This window comes from Myotis yumanensis, unplaced genomic scaffold, assembly GCF_028538775.1.
Source record: "Myotis yumanensis isolate MYYU_CA2020_CCGP unplaced genomic scaffold, mMyoYum1.0.hap1 SCAF_7, whole genome shotgun sequence".
NCBI classification, from domain to species: domain Eukaryota; kingdom Metazoa; phylum Chordata; class Mammalia; order Chiroptera; family Vespertilionidae; genus Myotis; species Myotis yumanensis.
Window position 1 is genome coordinate 13,025,219 of NW_027223758.1, and position 25,025 is coordinate 13,050,243.

At 45.7% G+C, this 25,025-nt stretch overlaps 1 protein-coding gene across 1 annotated transcript in view; it reads left to right on the forward strand.

Annotated features, from left to right (window-relative positions):
* NINL (ninein like) overlaps window positions 1-25,025 on the forward strand; it is a 108,174-nt gene that overhangs the window by 35,459 nt on the left and 47,690 nt on the right. The window contains exons 2-8 of the mRNA XM_070419797.1: window positions 7,774-7,967; window positions 12,024-12,120; window positions 14,923-15,095; window positions 17,386-17,452; window positions 20,160-20,350; window positions 21,122-21,274; window positions 23,647-23,817. Coding sequence (XP_070275898.1) covers window positions 7,785-7,967; window positions 12,024-12,120; window positions 14,923-15,095; window positions 17,386-17,452; window positions 20,160-20,350; window positions 21,122-21,274; window positions 23,647-23,817 — 1,035 coding nt within the window. The 5' untranslated portion in view covers window positions 7,774-7,784. The remainder of the gene's footprint in view (window positions 1-7,773; window positions 7,968-12,023; window positions 12,121-14,922; window positions 15,096-17,385; window positions 17,453-20,159; window positions 20,351-21,121; window positions 21,275-23,646; window positions 23,818-25,025) is intronic.

Here is a 25,025-nt window from a genome sequence, read left to right on the forward strand (position 1 = left end):
AATGGAAGTGGTAGACTTATTTCGACTCTTTTCTGGAGCTCTTTATGGATGCCTGTGAAATCCTACTCTGGCCATAAATGGGACGGAGCATCCTGAGGAAACGTCTCTTTGCAGGTCCCCCACACCCTGACTTCTGCCCCCTTGCACAGCTCAGAACTGTTAACTCATATGCCCCCCCCCTCCCCGCCCCCTTTGAGGCTTCCCTGTCCACCCAGGAGCTTGGTGCTGCCTGACTGCCACACTGGCATGTTGTGGGGCATAACATTTCCATTCTTGTGCCAAGTTTGGCTTTCTAGAGGTTAATGTTTTCTTAGTTTTTACTTATTTACTTCTCAATATATTGTTCCATCAGCTCTGTCAGAAACCTAACCGTGTTATTTTCCATATGGTGACAAGAACACAGGATCTGTTGGTTCCCTGGTTGTCTGTTTTGTGTGGGTTGCTCTCTGGTCCTGCTCAGGGCTGCCCTCTGTGGACAAAAAAGAGGGGTGTGTGTCTGGGAAAGTAGCCTCACAGGGTGATGTGATCATAAATTCCTAACTGGGTAGGTCATGGTTAGTAGTCACATCCCATGTAACGTCTTTATTTAAAAGGCTTATCTTTCCCTTAAGCAAGCCCTGTCCATTGTTTCTGTGCATCTATCAGGGGTGGGGAACCTTTTCTGCCAAGGGCCATTTGTATATTTATAACATTAGTCACTTAATATAATTCACTTAATATGAATTTATGTTGCTATGAAAAAAAGCTCCTAGATTTATTGCATTTCGAGTCCTGCCTACGGTTTCCTTGGCAGGGCCAGACCAAATGATTTCGTGGGCCTTATGTGTGGGCTTATGCGGCCTGGGTCAGACATTCCCCACCCCTGACTCTGTTAACACACCTTTGAAATGCTCTCTCAGATCCCGCAGGAGAGCACATTCATCTTAACTGCCTTGTAATTCTATCCCTGGCATTGCTTCCTCCTACCTTCATGTAATCTTCCTTACATTCCTTCTTTAATCAAGTGCATAAAAGGAAGCTGCAGGACTGTTAATTCTCTGGAGCTTTGAAATCTTGCTTCCTGGCGTATATTGTCAGTTTGGTTCAAATAAACTCTTATAAAATTCTCCACAGGTTTGGATGTTTCTTACTTCGGCCTAGAACAGTCCCCACTGCTTGCATGTGACCCAGAGCCTAGATCCTGTATCTTCCTCTTTCTTGGTTAATCCCCCACCTTGCAGTACAAATTCTGGTAGCTTCCAGATTAGGTTGAAAGGGTTCTTCCCAGAGGATGTGTGTCAAAAGCAGTCCTCTAACTCTCAGTCATGCTGTTGAGAGTCCATGCTGTGCCACTCCTGCCCCCCCCAACCCCCCATTGTCAGTGTGGGACTGCCCCTTTCTCTCTAGACACTTTCCTGACTTGTTTGTTCTAAAATTTCATGAGGATGTACTTGGTATGGGTATGTTTTTTCTTTTCTTTTTTTTCAGACATTCAATTATTTTTCTTTAAAATATTTTTGTCCAGCAACATTTTTATTAGAAGTGTATTTACAGTTACATAGTGGAGATGAACCTGATATTAGGAGAGGTTGGTAACTCCCAGATTGGTTGGTTAGGTCCTTTAACAAGAGTTCATGTAATTATCTGCAAGCTACTTGTTGTGTAACATGAGGCTGTGGTCAGTTCCAGGTGGAGGGGCACCACTGCTTGCTTCCTGCCTACTCTGTGGAGGCGGTATGGCCCATATCACTAAAGTGGAGTCTTGCTGGGTAGCACACAGACCGTACACACTATGCAGAAAGGAAGTGATGATTTTTTTTAAAAAAATATATTTTATTGATTTTTCACAGAGAGGAAGGGAGAGGGATAGAGAGAGAAACATCAGTCAGCTGCCTCCTGCACACTCCCCACCGGGGATGCGCCCGCAACCCAAGGTACATGCCCTTGACCGGAATCAAACCCGGGACCCTTGAGTCCACAGGCCGACGCACCATCCACTGAGCCAAACCGGTTCTGGTGTGATGATTTTTTAAAAATGAAATTATGTTGCATTATATTTACAAACTCTTGCAACCCTATAACATTTTGGGGATCATCAGAGTTTTAAAATAAAATTAATATGTAAAACTTGAACAGATTTGGAAACCTCCAGTGGGAATTGTAAGACTTTGCTGTTTTTATTCACTTTATTCCTAAAATTTATTGCTTCTCCTCTAAAGTTGATATATTTTTATTGCAAAAAATGTTTTGGATAAGACTAACAGAATGGCTGTTTTTTAAAAATCACCTGTTGCACTATTCATTCTAGTGGTTCAGTAGTGAAACTGTCAGACTATAAATGTCCATCCTGGTGTGTTGGGTACCTCTTACATTGACAAAGTGATTCTGCTCTTAGGTACTCAGTTGAAAATTCTAGTGTTCCTTTGGGAAAAGGAACCAAACTGTTTGCTCCCTTGGGTTCTATTTCTGATGGTGACCCTGACCTTTTTTTTTTTTAATTCTTTATTGTTGAAAGTATTACATATGTCTTCTTTTCCCCCTGTTAACCTCTCCCCACCTACTCCCGCCCCCCCTGCACAGGCCCTCACCCCCCTACTGTCTGTGTCCATTGGTTATGCTTATATGCATGCATACAAGTCCTTTGGTTAATCTCTTACCGTCCCCCTCACCATCCCATGCCTTCTCACTGAGGTTTGATGGTCTGTTCGATGCTTCTGTGTCCCTGGATCTATTTTTGTTCATCAGTTTATGTTGTTCATTATATTCCACAAATAAGTGAGATCATGTGATATTTATCTTTCTCAGACTGGCTTATTTTGCTTAGCATAATGCTCTCCAGGTCCATCCATGCTGTTGCAAATGGTAAGAGTTCTTTCTTTTTAACTGCAGCATAGTATTCCATTGTGTAGTTGTACCACAGTTTTTTAATCCACTCATCTGCTGATGGGCACTTAGGCTGTTTCCAAATATTAGCTGTTGTAAGTTGTGCTGCTATGAACATAGGGGTGCATATATCCTTTCTGATTAGTGTTTCTGATTTCTTGGGATATATTCTTAGAAGTGAGATTACTGGGTCAAATAGGAGTTCCATTTTAATTTTTTGAGGAAACTTCATACTCTTTTCCACAGTGGCTACACCAGTCTGCATTCCCAACAGCAATGTATGAGGGTTCCTTTTTCTCCACATCCTCGCCAGTGGTATGTTTTTTCTTGTCTCACGTGGTGGGACTTTGCCATCTGTCTGCTTGGAAAAGTCTTGTATTATTCTAGTAACCCCCCTTCCCTTCTGGTTTCTTTACTTTGTTCATAGAGGATGCCTAGAGATTTGGGATTGATTTTTTTTTTTTTTTAAGGAAAATCCAGATGAAAGTGCCATAAAACAGAACCAGGAAATTTCAGAAAGCAAGCCATCAAATTTAGAGCTTTTTGTTTTTTTTAAAAAAGCATTTAAAAAATTATTTAAAAACGTTTAATTGTGGAAAAAAACACATAATATAAAATTTACCCTCTTAACCATTTTTTAATATACCATTCAGCAGTAGTAACTATATGTACATTGTTGTGCAACAGATCTCTGGAACTTTTTCATTCTGCAAAACTGGCCAGTGTTAGAGCATCAGCTCTCACACCAAGGGTCTCGAGTTCAATTCCCAGTCAAGGGCACATACCTGGATTGTAGGTTCGTGTGCCCCCAATTGGGGCTTATTTGAGAGGCAACCAATCGATGTGTCTCTCTCACCTCAATGTTTCTCTCTCTTCCCCTCCCTGCCACTCTTCCTCTGAAAAGCAATGGAAAAAATATCCTTGGGTGAGGATTAACCAAAAAACCCCACTCAGACAAAAGAACTGAAACTCTATACCCATTGAACAAGTCCTCCCATTTTTCCCTCCCCCAGCATCTGGCAATCACCATTCTATTTCTGTCTCCATGACGTTGACCACTTTGAATAGTGCATTTAAATGGAATCATACAGTATTTGTTCTTTTGTGACTGGCTTATTTCACTTAAAATAATGTCCTCAAGGTTCATCTGTTGTAGCATGTGACAGGATTTCCTACCTTTTAAAGACTGAATAACATTCCAGTATATATATCCTATATAATAAAGAGCTAATATGCTAATTAGACTGAACAGAAGAACGACTGTCCAGATGACCTTTGGGATGAAGCCAGGGCCGTGAGGGCTGGCCGAGTGCATTGGGCCTCTAGTCTACACTAATAAAAGACAAACATGCAAGGGAGAGGGATAGAGTTAGAAACATCAATGAGAGAGAAACATCGATCAGCTGCCTCCTGCAAAACAAACAAACAAACAAACAAACAAAGACAAACATGCAAATTGACCGTACCTTCACTATGCCTTAAGCCACACCCACCAGCCAATCAGAGCGACTATATGCAAATTAACCCAACCAAGATGGCGGCCGGCAGCCACGGAGCTGGAGCAAGCAGGAGGCTTGGTTGCTCCAGTGATGGAGGAATCCAAGCTTCCCACCTGCCGCGGCTGGCTCTGAGCTCCACTCAAGGCAACAAAGTTTCACTTATAGAAGATAAATAAACCCCACATACCTGCTTTCAGCCAGCCGTGGCCACGGAGCTGGAGCGAGCAGGAGGCTTGGGTTGCCCCTGGCGATGGAGGAAGCCAAGCTTCCCGCCCACCCTGGCCGGCTCTGAGCTCCACTCAAGGCTACAAAGTTTCAATTATAGAAGGTAAATAAATCCCAGAATAAAAAGAAAAAAGAAAAAAAGGAGAGGCTGGGAGCTTCCATTGCCAGGGGGCTTGGCCAGCCTGAAAACGGCCCTCAGCCCTTCACCCAGACTGGCCAGGCATCCCAGTGGGGACCCCCCAGTCTAAAGGGGGTGTGGCCAGCCTGAAATCAGCCATCAGCTCCTCACCCAGGCTGGCCAGGCATCCCAGTGGGGACTCCCACCCTGAAGGGGGTGTGACCAGCTGCAAACAGCCATTAGCCCCCTCACCCAGGCTGGCCAGGCACCACAGTGAGGACCCCCAGCCTGAAGGGGGTGTGACCAGCCTGCAAACACCCATCAGCCCCTCACCCTGGCTGGCCAGGCACCCAAGTGGGACCCCCACTCTGATCCAGGACACCCTTCAGGGCAAATCAGCTGGCCCCAACCCATGCACCAGGCCTCTATCCTATATAATAAAAGGGTAATATGCAAATTGACCCTAACAGCAGAACGACTGGGAATGACTGGTCACTATGACACACACTGACCACCAGGGGGCAGATGCTCAATGCAGGAGCTGTCCCCTGGTGGTCAGTGCGCTCCCACAGGGGGAGCTCTGCTCAGCCACAAGCCAGGCTGATGGCTGCCAGCACAGCGGTGGTGGTGGGAGCCTCTCCCGCCTCCTCAGCAGCACTAAGGATGTCCGACTGCAGCTTAGGTCTGCTCCCTTCTGGTAAGTAGACATCCCCTGAGGGCTGCCAGGCTGCCAGAGGGATCTCTGACTGCCAGCTTGGGCCCGATCCCCCAGGGAGCGGGCCTAAGCCAGCAGGTGGACATCCTCCGAGGGGTCCCAGACTGCAAGAGGGCATAGGCCGGGCTGAGGGACCCCCCCGAGTGCACAAATTTTTGTGCACCGGGCCTCCAGTATAATAATAAAAGCATAATATGCTAATTAGACCAGACGTCCTTCTGGACTACCTTCCAGATGGAGCCAGGGCTGCTGCTGTGAGGGCTGGGGCAGCAGCCGGGGCTGCTGCTGCAAGGGCTGCGGTGGCAGCCGGGGCTGTTGCCTCGGCCCTTGGAGCCCCTTGTATGAATTTTGTACATCGGGCCTCTAGTATATATATAATTTTCTCTATTAATTAATTTGTCAGTGGACATTTGGGCTGCCTCTGCCTATTGGCTATTGTGAATAATGCTGCAATGAACATGACATAGATAATAAAAGGCTAATATGTAAAGTGTCCCCTCGGGAGTTTGACCGGGAGTTCAATCACTTGCTGTGACATGCGCTGACCACCAGGGGGCGGCACAGAATAAAGGAAGGCCCTGCCTGGCAGCAGGAAGATCCCGATCAGGCCCTGATTGCTGGTCAGGCCTAGGGACCCTACCCATGCACAAACTTTGTGTACCAGGCCTCTAGTATAGGATATAAATTAGAAAAATATGTAATAGTACAAAATCATCCCTTACTATTTTGGTGTTGTTGTTTTTTTCTTTTTTCTTTTTTGAATATAGGGTTTGGCAAAAGTAAGTTTATAGGTGTGAGTATGGGAAACAGTTTATTCTTGTATAATTTTTTTATTAATTATTGTATTATTTTCCATATAAACAACTGTACTAGTAAACCTATTTTTGCCCCACTCTGTATATTTTCCTCAGGAAGTTGCAGAGTTTTTGATAGAACTATTATGAGCCATAAGTGAATTATATGTATAGTGACCAGTGAATATATTAGCTCTAATTATTATAAGTAGTAGTTATCCTTTCTTGATGTTTTATTAACTACTAGAGGCCTGTTGCATGAAGAGATTTGTGCAATAGGCCTTCCCTTCTCCTGGCTGCCAGCACCAGTTTTCCTCCGGCACTGGGGACCCAGGCCTTTGCTCCGGCCGGAGCTGCCTTCCATCTTCAGTCTTCGCTGCTCCGGCCGGAGCCGCCTTCAGTCTTCCGTCTTTGCTGCTCCAGCCGGAGCCGCCTTCTGTCTTCCATCTTCGCTGCTCCGGCCGGAGCTGCCTTCTGTCTTCCGTCTTTGCTGCTCCGGCTTGCCTTCAGTCTTTGCTCCACCGCTTGGAGCCTACATATGCAAATTAACCGCCATCTTTGTTGGGTTAATTTGCATACTCTCCTGATTGGCTGGTTAGTGTAGCGAAAGTACGGTCAATTTACATGTTTGTCTATTATTAGGTAAGATATTTTCTGTGCTATTAAATATTTTTTAGAAATGGATTTTCAAGGCTAGTTCTTATTCTGACATGTACATACACTATAATTTAGCAAACTTCTTTTGTTGGATGGTTTAGGTTTTTTTCTGTACATATATAAGTAGTAGTCTGATGAACTCATATCTTTGTGTATAGCATTGTTTCTTTTAGTATAAAGGAATTTTAAAAGGGATTATAAAATTCCATTATTTTAAGTAACTAGGTCAGATAATCAAAATACTTTAAAATTTCTTGATATATAGACCAAGTAGCCTCCCTAAACATTTATTAACTATCACTTCCTCCAGGGTGTGTGAGATTTCCTTCTCTGACAGCCTCAGTTAGCAATGAAATTTTCATTCTTGATAATTTGACAGTCACAAATAGTATCTCTTTGTTTTAATAATTTGAACATTTTAAGGTGGTTATTAACCATATATTTTTCTCCTTTAATGATTTGTCTACTTAAATTCTCTCTTTTTATTGGAGTTTCCATTTTTCTTATATTTGTAAGGGAAAAATCATACTTGAAATGTTTAGAGAACAATTAGAATGTATATTAATGATTTTTTTAGGTGGTGAAATTTTAGATGATTTTAGTTTTACCTGATTATTCTGTAATAGATTTTTGTGGTTTTTTTTTTTTTTGACAGAACAAAAATTTCTACTTCTCGGAAGGAGGACTGGCTCTCTAGTGACATGTTTTTGGCCTCTTCTGCAAAGGTGCAGGCGATGCCTCCCAGCCCCACATAAACCCGAGAGGCTCTGGTGACCTTTCCTTACACACCAGCTTCTACCCTGGGCCTGGGCCACACTGTCTGGAGCATAGCAGTGAGAGAATGTGTGAGGTATGGCAGTAATAGTGTACCATTGTTTTTGTTTTTTCGCATGTCATGTCCAGCCTGCTATGGGATGGATGAAGAAGAAGAGGACCACTATGTTTCACAGCTCAGGGAAGTCTACAGCAGCTGTGACACCACAGGGACAGGCTTTCTGGATCGGGAGGAGCTGACCCAACTCTGTCTTAAGCTTCATCTGGAAAAGCAGCTTCCCATCCTTCTGCAGACACTTCTTGGAAATGACCACTTTGCCAGGGTGGGTATTTGACTTCATTCTCATTAAGAAAGGCACAGAATACTTTTTTTTTTTTTTAAAATATATTTTATTGATTTTTTACAGAGAGGAAGGGAGAGAGATAGAGAGTTAGAAACATCGATGAGAGAGAAACATCGATCAGCTGCCTCCTGCACATCTCCTACTGGGGATGTGCCCGCAACCCAGGTATATGCCCTTGACCGGAATTGAACCCGGGACCTTTCAGTCTGCAGGCCGAGGCTCTATCCACCGAGCCAAACCGGTTTCGGCGGCACAGAATACTTTTGTTGGCGATTATTGGCATTTGATAAATATCAGCTGAATAGATACTTGTCAAAGGAAAGTTACACAGCTTGAAATTCATCTTGCAATTGGACAAAATTTCAATCTACTATTAAGGAGCAAAGGATACTTATGTTTAGAAGTATTTTGTGATTTCATATAAGCAAGAAAGAAAATGAACTCAGATAGTTCTTTTTTCTAGGAAATTGAAGATCATCTAAATGGTGATCCAAAACCTAGATAAAAACTTTGCTGATAGAAACACTCACCTTGTTCCAACCTCTTGAATGTGTCCAGATGTTAATATGTTAGTGCCAAAAACAGTGCCTGTTATCCCAAGGTATTTTATTTTTTTGATGCAATTATAAATGGGATTGTTTTTTCTTAGTTCCCCCCCCCTTTAAAAAATATATATTTTTATTGATTTCAGAGAAGAAGGGAGAGGGAGAGAGAGATAGAAACATCAAAGATGACAGAGAATTATTGATCAGCTGCTTCTATTGGGGATCAAGCCTGCAACTTGGGTATGTGCCTTTGACCGGAATCTAACCCAGGACCCTTTAGTCTGCAGGCTTATGCTCTACCCACTGAGCCAAACCGGCTAGGGCTTAGTTTCCCTTTTTGATAGCTCATTATAAGTGTATAGAAATGCAACTGATTCCTGGATATTAATTTTGTATCCTGCTACTTTACTGAATTCAACGATCAGTTGTAGTAGTATTTTTGGTGGAATCTTTAGGGTTCTCTATATACAATATCATGTCAGCTGCAAATAATGACAGTTTTACTTCTTCCTTTCTAATTTGGATGCCTTTTATTTCTTCTGCTTGTCTGATTGTTGTGGCTAGAATTTCCAGTACTATGTTGAATAAGAGTGGTGAAAGCAGATATCTCTGTCCTGTTCCTGATATTAAGGAAAATGCTTTTAGTTTTTGCCCATTGAGGATATCTTCCTTGATCCATTAGTTGTTTAGTAGCATGTTGTTCAGTCTCTACATATTTGTGTTTTTTCCAGTTTTCGTTCTATAATTTATTTTTATTTTCATGTCATATGGTCAAAAAATATGCTTCATATGATTTACATCTTGTTGATTTTATTGAGGTTTGTTTTGTGGCCTAACATGTGATCTGTCCTGGATAATGTACCATGTGCACATGAAAAAGTATATTATTTTGAAGTTTTTGGATGAGATGTTCTATTACTTTTTATTAAGTTAATCTGGTCTAATGTGACATTTATGACCACTTATTAATTTTCTGTCTGGATGATCAATTCATTGATGTGAATGGGACATTAAAATTTCCTACTCTTATTGAATTACCATGAATTTCTCCCTTTATATTCATTATTATTTGCTTTTTATATTTAGGTTCTCCTATGTTTGGTGTATAGTTACAATTGTTTATATCCTGTTCTTGTATTAACCCATTTCTCATTATGTAATTGCCTTCTTTGTCTTTTTTTTTTTAAACATTCTTTGTTTCAAAGTATATTTTGTCTGATATGAGTATTGCTACTCCAGCTTTCTTTTCATTTGTATTTACATGGAATATCTTTTTCTATCCTTGCACTTTCAGTCTGTATGTGTCTTTCAATTTTTAGCAGCATATAGATGGGCCATGTATTTTAATCTATTCAGCCATCCTGTCTGTCTTTTTTTATTGGAGCATTTAATCCATTTACATTTAAAATGGATTTCCTTGTCATCTGCTGGTTTTCTTTAGTGTTTGTTTGGGGACCTTTATCTTTATTCTTTGTGTATATCCTTTGTAGGTTTCTGGTTTTTAGTTACCATGAGGTTCTGTATCTATGGCAGTTTATTTTAAGCTGATAGTCATTTAAGTTTGACTATATCTGAAAGGATTACATTTTTTCTCCCCCCTCTACACTTTGTTTTTGGTGAATTTCACTCTATTTATTAAATACTAGAGGCCCGGTGCATGAATTCGTGTACAAGTGGGATCTGGCCGGTCCACCCTGATTGGAGTAGGAGGGGCCGATTGGGGGAGGGGCCAGCTGTGGGGAGAGGCCGCGGGTGGTTGGCTGGCCGGCCCTGCCCCTTGGTCGAACTCCCGGTTGAACTCCTAGTCAAACTTCCAGTCGAGGGGGCGATTTGCATATTAGCCTTTTATTATATAGGATTTGCCTTTATCTGTGAGATTTTTTTCTATCTAATATTTTCTTATTTCTATTTATGGCCTTTCCTTTTGTTTATCGGAGGCCCTTTAGCATCTCTTATAAAGCTGGTTTAATGGTGATGGACTCCTTAATTTTTTGCTTGTCCAGTAAACTCTTTTCTCTCCTTCAATTCTGAATGAAACCTTTCTGGGTAAATTATTCTAGGTTATAGGTTCCTTTCTTTCATCACTTTAAAGATGTTCTGCCATTCCCTTCTAGTTTATAAAGTTGCTGCTGAGAAATCAGCTGATACCTTTATGGGGTTTCCTTTCTCTGTAACTAGTTGTTTTCCTCTTGCTGCCTTCAAGATTGTCTCTTTAACTTTTGCCATTTTAATTACAATATGTCTTGGTCTCTTTTAGTTCATCTTGGTTGGAATTCTTTGTGCTTTTTGGAGCTGTATGTCTCTTTTCTTTCACAGGTCAGGAAAGTTTTCAGCCATTATTTCTTCCAATAAAGTTCTTATTTCTTTCTGACTTCTCCTTCTTGGACCCCTATAATGTGAATGTTAGTGTGCTTGCTATTGTCCTAAAGGCCCTGTAAATGATCCTCAGTTGATTTTTTTTATTGTTGCTGTTCTAATTGGTTGATTTCCATTAGTCTGTCTTCAAGGTCATTGATCTTTTCTTCTGTGTTAGCTAAGCTACTATTGATTACTTCTAGTGTATCATTATATTCTTCAGCCCTCTTGGTTTCTTATTATACTTTCTAACTCTTTGTTGAAGTTCTCCCTAAATTTCTCTATTTCACTCTCAAGTTTGGTATGTATCCTTATGACTTTTCTTTTAATTTTTTATCAAATTGCTTATCTCTGTTTCATTAGTTTTATTTTCTGGTTGATTTTTCTTGTTCCTTCATGTGAGAGGTATTCTTCACTTCATTTTGTTCACCTTTCTTTGTTTATATGAATTAGACAAAATATTTCTCTCTCCCAATCTTGAAAAGGTGACCTTGTGTGTGCTGGGTGGTTTTGAGAGTCCATTTGGAGCCAAGCAGGTGCCTGTGGCATCTGAGGCACTGGCCTATAACGCTGGAGTAGTCTGGGAGGGTAGGCCAGGTTCATGTAGGAATGTCCTGTTGATCCTGCTTGCTTCCTTTGTTTGGAGCCAAAATGGACTCCCAGAATGTGCTAGGGCAATCTTGCAGGTAAGCCAGAGCACGTGGATAGAGCCCCCATCTGACTGATGGAGGTGGACAAGGGACATAAACAATGGTGCTCACTGGCGCCTTCACTTCTGGAGAATTCCTGCAGAGACTCGGGGCTCCCGTGGTTTCCTAGCCTCCTCTACTCGTTCTCTTTCTCTCCTTTATTCATAAGTTGTCTAATCAGTCCCCAGTTGTCTCTCAGGAATGATTGCTCTCTAAATAGGTGTATATTTCAATGTGCTTTCAGTGTCTTCCTGTGTTATTACCATCTTGGACCTCCTCCTTTTAAAATATCTTAGGTAAATTTTTTGGGAAAAATAAAAGTTCTCAATGCAAAAAGGCAACAATAAGAGTTTTCCATCTGAGGAAATAAAACAAACGAAAGGCTGATGCATTATATATTTGTCCTGTTGAAAGTAACTTTGACCTCTTTTCTTCAATTCACCCAGGTTAACTTTGAGGACTTTAAGGAAGGTTTTGTGGCAGTGTTATCATCAAGTGCTGGTGTTGGCTCCTCAGATGAAGACAGTAGTTCTTTGGAATCAGGTAAGAGGATTTCCTCCCCTCACTTTAGTTTCTTTTCACTGTGTATAACATTTTGGGGTATAATATCCTGATTGAAGAATCTAGTAGGTTGAGACTAAAGTCTAACCCTGCTCTATCACTGCTGAGCGGTGACAACTGGGACAAAACATTTCTGTTTTTATCTTCTATTTTCTTATTTGTAAAATAGTATTATTAGATAGAAATCCTGTTATTTTCCTTTAAACTGTGCACAATACTCTGAATACTGCTGACACTCTGGTCACAGATGTGTGGTAGTTTTTCCCATGCTGGCAATTCTCTGACACCATTTGAGTGCTCTACAATTAATTAATTCTGACATGATCTACCTAGAGATAGTGTCAGATCTGACAGGTTAAGGGCTGAATCCCATTAATGCTTCACTTTAGATGCTGGTCGCAAATGCAGGTTGTCACCTATGCTTCTGACCAATAGCTATGAGTCAGAGGTTCTCAAAACCTACTCCTCTGATTCGATTAATTTTCTAGGGCAGCTCACAGAACTCAGAGTTTTACTCACTAGATCACTGGTTTATTAAAAAAGTATTTAACTCAGGCCCGGCCGGTGTGGCTCAGTGGTTGAGCGTTGACCTATGAACCAGGAGGTCAGGGTTCAATTCCCGGTCGGGGCACGTGCCTGGATTGCTAGCTCAGTCCCCAGTAGGGGGTGTGCAGGAGGTAGGTAATCAGTGGTTCTCTCTCATCATTGATGACTCTATCTCTCTCTCCTCTGTTCCCCTCTCTCTGAAATCAATAAAAACATGTTTTTTAAAAAAGTAAATAATTCAGGAATAGCCAGATAGAAGAGATGCATAAGACAAGGCGTGGGGAAGGGCCCGGAGCTCCCAGGTCCTCTCTACGTATGCCAGTCTCCCCAGTCTCCAAATGGTCACCAACCCAGAAGTTCTCCAAACCCCATCCTGCTGGCATGAGAGGGAGAAGGTGTCTCAGGGAGGGCATACAGCAATTTAATTGAGGAAAGCTTTGAAATCTAAAAGAAATTACAAAACAAAACTGTCATCAGTGAAAAAAAGCACAAGATGTATGTATGCCCTCCCTGAGACACCTTCTCGCTCTCATGCCAGCAGATGGGGCTCATGCCAGTGTCCTTCTCCACGCACCCATCCACAGAGGCAGGGTGCCCACTGCTCGAAGGCCTGACCAAGCACTGGTGGTCCTGGAGAGTCAGAACAAGCTTGGTGCCCTCCAGGATTGTGTTCATTTCAGCTTTCCACCCCTGGTTCACCTTCTCTGTCTCAGGCCCCTTTTGTCAAATGTGGTTTAGGCCTCTGCCTCCTCAGTGCCTCATTTACCACCTGCTACTCCATTCATAGCATCACTCTCTTCTTGTTTTCTAATCTGCTTGCCAGTCTTTCCTATAATCTCCCACCCTGATCAGAAAAGTGTGCTTTTGATACTCCAGGAAGGAGAGTGTCATTGTGGAATCAAATCCTTGGGATTTTGAAGGACATCCCTGCTTCCCATCATTCTACTCTTTTCATTAGAGGCCATTATTGAACATACTAGAGGCTGGGTGCACAAAATTCGTGCAAGGGGCTCAGCCCTCGCAGCCTCAGCTTCGTCTGTCACTGGCATCACCATTCTTCCTCAGATGGTCCCAAGGTTAGTGGCTGTGAAATAAAGAAAGAAATGTGGTGGTACTTGACCTTAAGGGGCGTGACTTCTGTTGGGGTGAGGCTCAAGACGCATCTGCAGTGAAATGCTCCTCGTTTCCTGGCCTGGCCTCTCTGGGCTCTCTCTCTCTCCAAGTGGCCCATTCTGGTTGCTTCCCTCTGAAGCCCTGTCCTGTGCTGCCCTCCCTGTCTCTCTCCTGCCTGCCAGGCTCCAGCACAGAGTCAGCGAGTGTCTTCTCTGCCTGAGAGATCCCAGCTGCTCTGTGCAGATGTGGACAGGTAAGGTGGGAAAAAGAAGTGCAAAATTATTCAGGTTTAGGGGATTCTCATAAACCTCAAAACTAAGTCCATACCTGCCTGTGCCCTAGACTTGAGACCCGCATGGAGCCTGAGCCTACCCAGCTCCATCTGAGGTCTGTGCCCACCCGCATCCTCCATCCAGGCCTAGAGCGAAGTGAGCAGGGTGGAAAGTGACCTCCCTGTCTCTGGAGTGGTCTGGTTCTGGGTTATTGGGAAGGTTTTTTTCTTTGTATAAAAAGCTAGATTTTGTATTAGCTTTTTATTACCTAAATAAAAGCAAAATATGGTTAAAAAAACAAACAAACAAACAAAACTAAACTTAAAGCCTTAGCCAGTGTGGCTCAGTTGATTGATCATTGCCCTGTGCACCAGGGGGTCACCAATTCAATTCCAGGTCAGGGCACACACCAGGTTGAGGGTTCGAGCCTCGGTTGGGGTGTATGCAGGAGGCAGCCGATTGATGTTTCTCTCCCACAATGATGTTTCTCTCTCTCGGCCTCCCTCCTTCCCTCCTTCCCTCCTTCCCTCCTCCCCTCCCTTCCTCCCTCCCTCCCCCTCCTCTATCTCTAAAGAAAAAACCAAAAACCTTAAACAGCATGTAAAGTTTACAGTGGAAAGTCCTTGTCTCCCAGCCTGGCTTTCTCAGTCCCCAGCCCGGGGAATAGGATAACTGCTGTTAACTGTTCCCTCTGTTCTCTCAGGTGATTCTGTGAACATAAAAGTGCATCCGTCAGTGAGACATGCACTCTGTGTCCAAATCTCTGCCTTCTTAAAAGGCATCTCAGTAGCTTGCATGGGCCCAGAGGTTGCTTTAAAGGCCCACCCCTCCGAACCTCCCATTTTCTTTCCAGCTGCCTCCCATGCTGTCCCACCAAAGTATGTGAGTGGCTCTAAGTGGTACGGCCGTAGGAGCCGGCCTGAGCTGTGCGACTCTGCAACCAGAACCAAATGTTTACCAGAACAGCAAGCCAAGGCCTCCGTGAAAAGCCAGATCCGACGCTCTGCATCTCTGGAAAGTGTGGAGGTGAGTCGGGTCCCCCCTTCCCCACCCCAGGCTGCCAGGCATCGGGGAAATGGCGATTCACTTCGTCGCTGCTCACTGCAGGAAGATGTGAAGGGGCAGGCGGGCATTCTAAGCATTTTGTCACCAAGAAGCACAGTGCACTTTGGATAATGACATTTCATCCTGAAGTGTCTTTAGGCCTGCTTGTCTGCGGGGAATTCAGACAGTGGGGTGGCAGAGAGCTTGTACTCAAATCACTGGTTTCTCTCCCTCCGCTGCTCACCACCACCACCTTTCAAGAAGACTATTTTTATGGTTTTACAGGAGTGAAGTGGTAATTGGCCAAGGATACAAAAAAGAAGTTGTTTTCTGATGCAGCTACAGGGTTAGGGATTTGGATGTATCAAGCCCACCGTCCCACCTGCCTCGAGCACTTAGAATATCCGAGCCATACATTTATACCTTTGTGTGCACGTGCCAGATCCTCTGGGGCCTTGGGAGCTGGCTCTAGCTCCCAGTCTCCCTGAGCTGTTCCCTGCGGCTCAGGGATTGACCCAGGACTTGGGCTGCAGGAGCATGTCCATAGGGCAGATCCACAGCCTGTGAGTTAATTGGACCTATTTTCTTTTTCTTTAAATATATTTTTATTGATTTCAGAGAGGAATGGAGAGGGAGAGATAGAAATATCAATGATGAGAGAGAATCATTGATCGGCTGCCTCCTGCACACCCCAAACTGGGGATAGAGCCCGCAACCCAGGCATGTGCCCTTGACTGGAATCAAACCTGGGACCCTTTAGTCCGCAGGCCAACGCTCTATCCACTGAGCCAAACCAGCGAGGGCAATTGGACCTATTTTCAAGGGTTCAAGAAGGTTCCTGGTTCCTGCTCTCCGTGAAGACACTTCTGTCAGATGGCCCTGGACCCCCAGATTAATTTGTTTATATGCTCATCATTTATTGAGACAAAGAAGAAAACAAACAAATAGGAATTGCGATCCCCACCAACAAATCCCACACATTTGCCTTTTTATTCTATTTTTAACTTGGCCCTCATGGATGGAGGGCTGTGTTGGTGCATCTTTGTGGTGCTGTTCTACTTCTCAAAACCCCTTTGATCTCTAGAACTAGAACATGGGGACATTGCTTTTATGGTTGTCAGTTGGGTTGAAAAATGGGACATTCCACTGCTCCTACATTCCCGCCCTCAGCTCAGTCCTGGCTCTGAGGAGTGCCGAGTCTTGGTAACCGGCACTCATTCCAGAATCCATCATAGGACACACGGCACCTGTGAAAAGCAAACTTTGATGTTGTGGTCAGCCGCCCGAGTCACAAAACATGAGGTTTTTGCTCTAGTCAGGAGTTTCTTGGTGGGCCTCCCCCTTCAGGAGGCAGCTCTCAAAGGGCACCCAGGTGTCAGGTGCTTGCTATGCACCGTGCTGTCCACGGAGCTCTTGCAGGGACAGAGAGACCTGCTCTCCTCCGACTGTTTGCAGAAATGATATGGGTGATGAGGGATGAGTTGAGGACCATCAAACCTCAAGTTGAGATCCTGTCCTGTGATGCAGCGTTTAAGCAAAGCTCCAGGGCTATTCTTGAAGAGATGCTGGCTGGGGGAGCGTTTTTCTCTCCAGTTAGGTAGGGTAGGAGCTCTTTTATTTTTGTTCTTAAATGTTTGATGTTGACATTATTCAGTGTCCCCTCCCCCCCATCCCTTGGCCTCCTCTCCTTCCCTTGGACTTCACCAAACTTGTCCGTGCCCACGGGTTATGCATATATGTTCTCTAGCTAATCCCTTCACCTTCTCTATCCAGTCACCTCCAATCCTCCCCTCCCACCCCTACCCCGCCTCAGGCACTGGCCAGTCTGTTCCACGTGTCCATGCTTACGGTTCCATTTTGTTCATCATTTTATTTTGTTCATTAGATCCCGCTTATTAGTTAGATCATATGGTATTTGATTTTCTCTGACTGACTTATTTTGCTTAGCATAATATTCTCCAGGATCATCCATGCTCTTTGCAAAGGCTAAGAGTTTCTTCTCTACCGTGAGGCATGTAGCTTCAAGTTACTCTGCAGCCACCTTGCCTCTCCTGGGACAAGCTCTTGGCTGTGTTTTTATTGTGAACTACTGTCTGTGTGTGAGGGCCACCCTGCAGGGCGGGGTTTTATTTGGAGCTGCTGCATCTCACCAGGATGCTGTTCCTTTTCCTCAGTCATCCCTACCCGCCCCCGAGATACGCCGTCTACTTACTCCTGCTCTGCCCACTGCCACCTCCTCGGGGACTCATGTCCTCTTTTCCTTTTTGTGCAGAGTCTCAAGTCAGAGGAAGAAGCGGAAAGTGCTAAAGGACCTCAGAATGAGCTATTTGAAGCAAAAGGTAAAGCCTTGGCCTCACGCTTGGTGCTTTCACCAGAGCCCCGAAAGCCCCGGCAGCTGGGTCTTTGGACAGTGAGCCAGCCAAGGATCATTTTCTGGGAAGCGTGTGGTGTGGATGGTGTTCTTGGTGGGCCTCTGCTCCAAGGTGGTTCTAGCTATGAGGCTGCCACTGCATTCTCAGCATCACCCGAGGCCAGACCTCAGCCGGAGACCATTGGCTCAGGAGGCAGTGTGGTTCTAGCACCCCCTTCCTGCTGTGGATGAGTAGCCTTAGCACCTGCCAGGATCCCTGCCTGGGTCCCACATGGAGAGCAAGACATGTCCTGGTCCTTGGGAGCCTTACGGGAGCAACCAGGAAGGAGCAACAAGTATATTAAGCAAATTGCAGTACATCGGCCTGCGATGTGTCTCAGGGCAGAAACGTGACCTGGAGAGAGGGATGCCCGAATTGACATTGAATTTCTGCTGCAGCAAAGTATCAGCATTTGGCACTGAGTACCTTCTAGATTGTGGCCCTCAAGTGCAGGGCTGTTCAACGTTTACCTGCACAGGTTTCAGGTGAACGGATCTGAACATCGCCTGTGCCACTGGATGAAGCAGATAGACACCCTGTGTTAGGAAGAGCATCCAGGCCATCACATGTTAATGTTCTAGACCAGGGGTGGGCAAACTTTTTAACTCGAGGGCCACAGTGGGTCTTAAACTGGACCGGAGGGCCGGAACAAAAGCATGGATGGAGTGTTTGTGTGAACTAATATAAATTCAAAGTAAACATCATTACATAAAAGGGTACGGTCTTTTTTTTTTTTTTTTAGTTTTATTCATTTCAAACGGGCCGGATCCGGCCCGCGGGCCGTAGTTTGTCCACGGCTGCTCTAGACTCAGAGCCTGAGAAAGGGATCTTGGGGCAGGTTATTTACAGAACGACTTGGTGTTGCTCTCTGTCCAGAGAGCAGGCTGGCTTCTTCCCAGCCTTGAACAGAAACCTCTCCATCTGGGTTAGAACACTCACGTCAAACCTCAAAGGATTTATCTACCTCCCCTGCCAGCCTTGAGAAGCAAACCCCAGTATCAGAATTGCTTTTACATTTTTCTAGAAATTTTAGATATTTTAAGTTGGAAGGGATCTGAGAGGTGGCCCTTTTCTGCCTGGTTCTATTCTTGCATTTTCTTCAGCTGAAACCTATAGCAATATTTGTGAGCACGCAGGCCTGGCTTTCCTTGGGGAAGGTGTCTTTCTGGTTATTAGTTGGTTTATCAAAGTAATTAACACCAAGGGGGCTCATCTACCTGAAAGGTACTGACCACTGACATAGAACTCAAGTCTGAATTAGGTGTGGCCCTGTGGTGAACTCTTTCTGTGTTGGGCTGGTTGTGGAGGTGAATGTCTGGTTTGAAGCATAGCTTATCTATGGCTAGCTTCTCGTGGACACCCTCAACTTATGTCCTCTTCCACAAGTTGTTTCTCTGGCAAAACTTCAGAAACATTAGTAAGCCACTGGCTAAAGTGGAAAAGTTATGGAAACTGGCCATCTGTCACCCAAACCTACTGATGAGTATTTTTTTTTTAAAGATTTTTAGAGAGGAAGGGAGAGGGATAGAGAGAGGAAGAGAGAAACATCAATGTGAAAGTGAAACATCTATCAGTTGCCTCCTGCATGCCCCTAACTGGGGATCAAGCCTGCAATCTTCTGGTGCATGGGACGACTCCCAACCAACTGAGTCACACGGGCCAGAGCCACTGAAAAGTCTTTGCATCTCAAAGACACCTGCACCTCCTGATGTGAGGTGGTGTGGAGCGCACAATCTCACCTGTGTAGTGTTTTTTGCCAAGAAAAAACTGAGCCTAAACCCAAATTACAAACTAGCCTTTGATGCTAAATTTATGTTTACAGAAAATATTAGGGATAGAGACACAAGTTAGATGAAACCATGAGGAAGCAAACAGACAATCCAGATGGGGAACATTCTGTAGAACCACTACTGGTCCCATTCTTAAACAAGGCAGTGCTAGGAATTGTGGGACAGGAAAGTAACTCATGGTTGAAAGACTTAAGAATAAGTAGTGACCAAATGTACTGTTTGGTATCAGTTCAAACAAACAAGTCAATTATAAGACTTTTTTGAGACAGTTGGGAAATTGTTGATTTTGTTAGGTTTAAAGTGGCATTGTGATTGGGTAAGAAATGTTCATATACTTCAGAAATACATACTATATATTAAATTAGGTAGGGTAAAAACGAGATCTGGGATTTATTTTCAAGCACTTCAGCAATAGCAGAAAGGGAATCGTTGAAGTCAGCATGCAAAGCCTTTATCATCACAGAGCCTGGGTGACAGGTGCACCGGGGTTCAATGGACTGTGCTCTTTACTTTGGGTAGGTTTGAAATTTTTCTAAAAATTAGTTTTTTAAAAACTTTTCATTGTACATACAAATAATGCAGTCCTCTTTTATGTGCTTTCAATGATGTGACTTTAGTAGGTTCCTTTCAGAAAAAGCTTTCCCCACATGGAGCAGAGAGGTTTGATTATGAAATGTGCAAACAGAATGAAGTTGAAAGAATTGTACCCACCACCTAGATTTCACTTTTGATGCTTTGCTACTCACCTATGTCCATCTGATTTCAGAGAACTTACAGGCAGGTGTGTTCCCCCTCGGGGCTTTCTCCTGGAGCATCAGGCTTACCTGTCACTCCCTCTGCTTCAGGCCAGCTGCCGCTCTGGGGTTCTGAGGCCTTTGGGAATACCCAGAAGTCCTGCAGTCCCTTCTTCGACACCCCTGAGAGCCAGGTCCGGGCCATCTGGGAAGAGCTGGGCGTCGGCAGCAGTGGCCACCTCAATGAGCAGGAGCTGGCTCTGGTCTGCCAGAGCATCGGGCTCCAAGGACTCAAGAAAGAGGTACGAGGGGCCGGGACAGACCGCCCTCCATGACTGCGATGGCCGTGGTTGATGTTGGATCTGGAAAATCCTTTCACCCTGCAGATGCTGACTCAATTGTATTAATTTCTGGTCTGAAAATCTTTGGTGATCCCAGTGCTTCTGCTGAAGTCTGCACCCTCGAGGGTCCGTCTCTGACCAGGCATGACCTCAGCCTCGCCGACCTCTAAGCACTCAGGATTCTTCTTCTGCCTATAACACCTTTCCCCCTACCTATGTGGCCTTGTTCGACCTCTGAGCCCAAACACAATGCCCTCGGAGCCTGGCTACACTCCCAACAGCTGTATTCACTCCTCCTTTCCTCCTGCAAGGGCCAAGGGGAGGAGGAACAAGCAGTGGTGATGGGGCAATCCCGCCCCCTCTTGCTAAAGTCCCCCTCAGCCCTACTGCCCTTGCTAGACCATGAACCTCTGGGTCCAGGCCATGCTCCATGTATACATCTTTTCTATCCTCCAGCAAGTCCCTGCCACATTAGACACTGGAATTTAGGAAGTTCAGGTAGCACCCATTCACAGCAGGATGAAAACTGATCAGATGTGTAGATTATATAAGCCAGAGTCTGGGGAGGCCAGGTGTGACCCAACAGTTGAGTTTGGATGAGGACAAGCAAACTGCCCCGCTTGGAGAGGGAGGGTGAGTGGGAGGGTGGATGGTGGGCTGGGATGGCTGTAGCTGGCACGTAGCTGCTTGTGGGAAGAGCCTCTGAGCACAGGTGTGGTGGCTTTTGTTTAGGAACTGGAAGACCTGTTTAACAAACTGGACCAAGACCAAGATGGCAGAGTGAGTCTTGCGGAATTCCAGCGTGGCCTGTTCAATCACGGGCCCACTTCACTTCTGGAATCTTCCTCTCCCGTCAAACTGAGCAGGTCCTGGTCTCATTCCCAGGTAAAATGGGACAATTAAGTCTTGAATCACAGCGTTAACTGCTGTCACCCTCTGGCCTTCAGCATTTTTTCACAGGCCTGACCCTTCTGCCTATGTTACCACAGTGAGCCCAGCAGTTGGTCAGGGCGTGCACACACGTGTGTAAGTGGGAGGCAGTGTGATTTAGATCCTAGATCCACACAGATCTTGGCTTGCTTCTCCCTACTTGTGTGTCACTGGGTGTGACCTTTGCTGAGCCTCAGGCTCCTCATCTGTGAAATGGGCACCCGCATCATTGGGGTTTTATGAGGATTCCTTGGTAGTTCTTCTCTATGTCTCCTAGTGTGGGAATCAATGTTCCAATAAGAGAACCCTCTCTCCCTCCTCCTGGCCAGTGTCACTGAAGGATTCTGAACTGACCCTAGGATTACCCTCCAAGTGCTCGTTAGCCTGTGTTCTCTGTCCTCACATACAAATACCAGGTGTCTGCAGTTGGAGGAGAGCAGATTTCAGGCAGTTGTAATTTTGTTTGGTGACTGTTGGCCTAGTACTTGGTTTTCTCAGCCCCAGGACAGTAAGGCCGCCCTCTCCCACCACAGGCAGGCGCTCTGGGAGTCTTCCTGATACTTCTTTGCTGACATGGCTGATCCCTTGGTTTGTGGGTGATGGTGCAAAACCAGTAACATTGTTCTCTGCCAGGCTGGGTAATTTGATCATCATGTTTCTGAATCTGAAGTAGGGAAGAGCAAAGAAGAAACAAGGAGTGTTGTCAGGCCACATAGAGTCAGAGACCACAAGGAAGTCCCACAAGTCACACACAGGGCCTCTTGCCACGTCCTGAGATGGAGGCACAGCTGGAGAGGGGCCTGAGCCACAGGAGCAGGCGCCCGGCCGGCTGGGACCCCACCACTGGTCAGATGCCGGTGGCCCAAGCGAGACCTAGCTGTCCAGGAAGACTGTCCAGGCTGACATGGCTGTGGGGTGGAAGATGTCGCATCCTGGGCGTGTGGACTCTGTCGTCACATGGCAGTGCTTGGCTCTCAGATGTGTGCCACAGATGGAGGTTTGCCTCAGCCCCATCCAGCCCGCAGGGTGGCCCCTGCTCCCAAGCTCAGTCCTCAGAGACGAAGCAGAGGGAGGGAGAGTAGGTGGTCTGGGTGCATTTGGGTATCTGAGTTTGTCTGTGGTGGCCATGCATTCTGAGTGCCCTCTCCCCTCTGTAAACAGGATACTTTGTAGGGCTGTAAAGTGCCCAGCGCAGCGTAGTGAGCACTCAGTCCTTAAGTGACTGGGAAGTGGTAGGGACACAGTTGAGGGTAGACGAGGGCAGGGCAGGGCAGGCGGCTGCTGCATCCACAGGAAGGGCAGGCGGCATTAAGGCCAGTGATCCCTGCTGAAGGAGTGAGTGCTGTTAGGGAGGTGTGGGCTGGCAGGGGCTTGGCCAGGCCAAGGGAATACCATCTGAGTAGGGGAGCGGCCATCGAAGCATTGGGGGGAAGTGTTTTAGGCAACGGGACAGGCTTGCAATGTTCAGGAAGAGCAAGGAGGCACTAGAGCCTGTATGGGTTAGAAAACAGCAAGGAAAATAACCTTGCCTTGTGGATTCTTATAGCACCTAAGCCTAGCAGGTCAGTTTTCCGGCCAAGAGGTTTTTTTATCCTCACTTGAGGATATGTTTATTGATGAGAGAGAGCAAGAGAGCGAGGGAGAGAGATCGGTTGCCTCCTGTATGTGCCCAGACCAGGGATAGAACCTGCAACCTAACGGGGAATCGAACCCACAACCTTTTGGTGCATAGGATGATGCTCCAACTAACTGAGCCACCAGCCAGGGCTGGCCACGATTTTTTTGCCTTCATCTTAAAACTCCCTGAGACTGTTTCTGAGGAGAAGCTCGGGCTGTCCCACCTCCTCTCTTTAACTTGTCTTGGGTTTCTTTCTACAGACTGCACTTCCTAGTGCTGGCACGTGCCTTCTTGGGCTCTTTTGTGAAGCCAGGTGCACACCATTACCGATTCGGGGAGAGATGTGAGACTTCTTCATGTCTCCCGCTAGGCGGTGCGTGCTGACAGGCCGGGCCACTAGGGTGCTGGGACATGTTCCATGCACAAGGCCTCGGTGGATGGTAGGAGAGGAGGTACCCAGGGTCCTCAAGAGAGAGTTGAACTGGGTGTAAGGAGTCCTGGGTTCAAATCCCCACTTTGCCACCTGCAGTGCCATGTGATCTTGGGCACACTGAGCAACGGTGCCGTGCCTTTGTTTCCTTGTCTGTGAGTTGTTCTTATGAAGCCTCAATGACACAGTGGAGAGCCGAGCCCAGGCTGGCGAGGTTGGAAAATGTTAAAGATGAACAGGAGGCCCTGTGCTCACAGCATCTCCCTGATTCCCACACAGGTCCTGGAGGAGGGTGGCTGCCACACCACCACGACATCCTCTCTCGTGTCCTTGTGCTCAGGCCCGCGCCTTTTCTGCAGCGTTGACAATGGCACCGGCTTCGCCTTTCCCGAGCAGCTCATTGCCCTGTGGGCCCAGGAGGGGATTCATAATGGCAAGGAAGTCTTGCAGGTATGGAACTGCTCACTCACAGCTTGCCACTCCGGGAGGCATCCAGGCTGTGTGGGGCCAGAAGGGACCCCGGGGCCATCTGCCCACAGGGGCGGCCGGGCAGAGCACCCTGTAGACACTGGGTGTGGAGAACCCCATGTAGGGAAGGAAGGCCAGTTGGAAACACTTTTTTCTTTATTCTTTGCTGTTAAAATAGAGGAAATTTTCACTTAAAAATAATAAATAAAGAGCAGAGGAAACATGAATCCATTTGAAGGTCGGTTTGAATACTTTAGGCATTTCCCCCAGTGCATTTCAGCCTTGGAGACATTCTGTTTTTCTGGATGAAGGAGGTCAGTCCGACAGGCCAGGTGGTGCAGATGTCCTCTTCCTTGTGGTGGAGATGTCTTAGTGAACATTACTCTCCGAGAATCTGTACGTTTCCTCCCAGAGCTGCCTGCCCAGCTCGTTGAGCTCTTCTGCCTGCATAGCCCCTGCTCACCCCAGATCTTCCCCCACTGGGCCGGGCATGGGGAGGCTCCTCCCAAGCTCCCCCTTGCTCTTTCAGGGGCTGGTCCAGAAGACTGTCCTCAGATGGGCCCAGGCCTCTTCCTAGGGGCCAGGCACACCTCCCCGAGGGCCACAGGGCCAGACCCTGGGAAGAATGCTGGGGAAAGTGTGGTGACTGACTATTTTCATTTCCACGTTTCACTTCCTGTTGTGAAAAAAAAGTGTCAACTCTATGGAAGTCTATAATATAGTAAAGCCGCCCCCCCCCCCCCCCCCGCCCCCCGCCGCCCCTTTGCTTCCATTCTCCAGGAATGGCAACAGCTAACCCTGGCTCTGAAGGTAGGTAGGCAGGGAGGGGGAGGAAACAGAGGAGGGGAAGGACGCCTCCCCACATTCTACAGAGCATTTCCCTGGCACAAAAAGGAAATACATATTTAAACATCCCAGTTAAAAAAAATTTTTTTTGGTAAAATTGGTATTATATCCTGTATCTTGCTAATTTATGTTACTTTTTCTTTATTGTTGTACATGTAGGTTTTTCCTGTTATAAATCTGGGCATTTAAAGTGCTTGTATATCTTCCTGCTTTAATGATTGCATTTCTGTAGGTTAGATTCCTGAAGTTACACATTTTACCTTTTGATAGGTTCTGTCATATTGCCTCCAAAAATGCCCTTATTAGCACAAACCAACAAATGTGAAGGAGCCCAGAGGCAACCG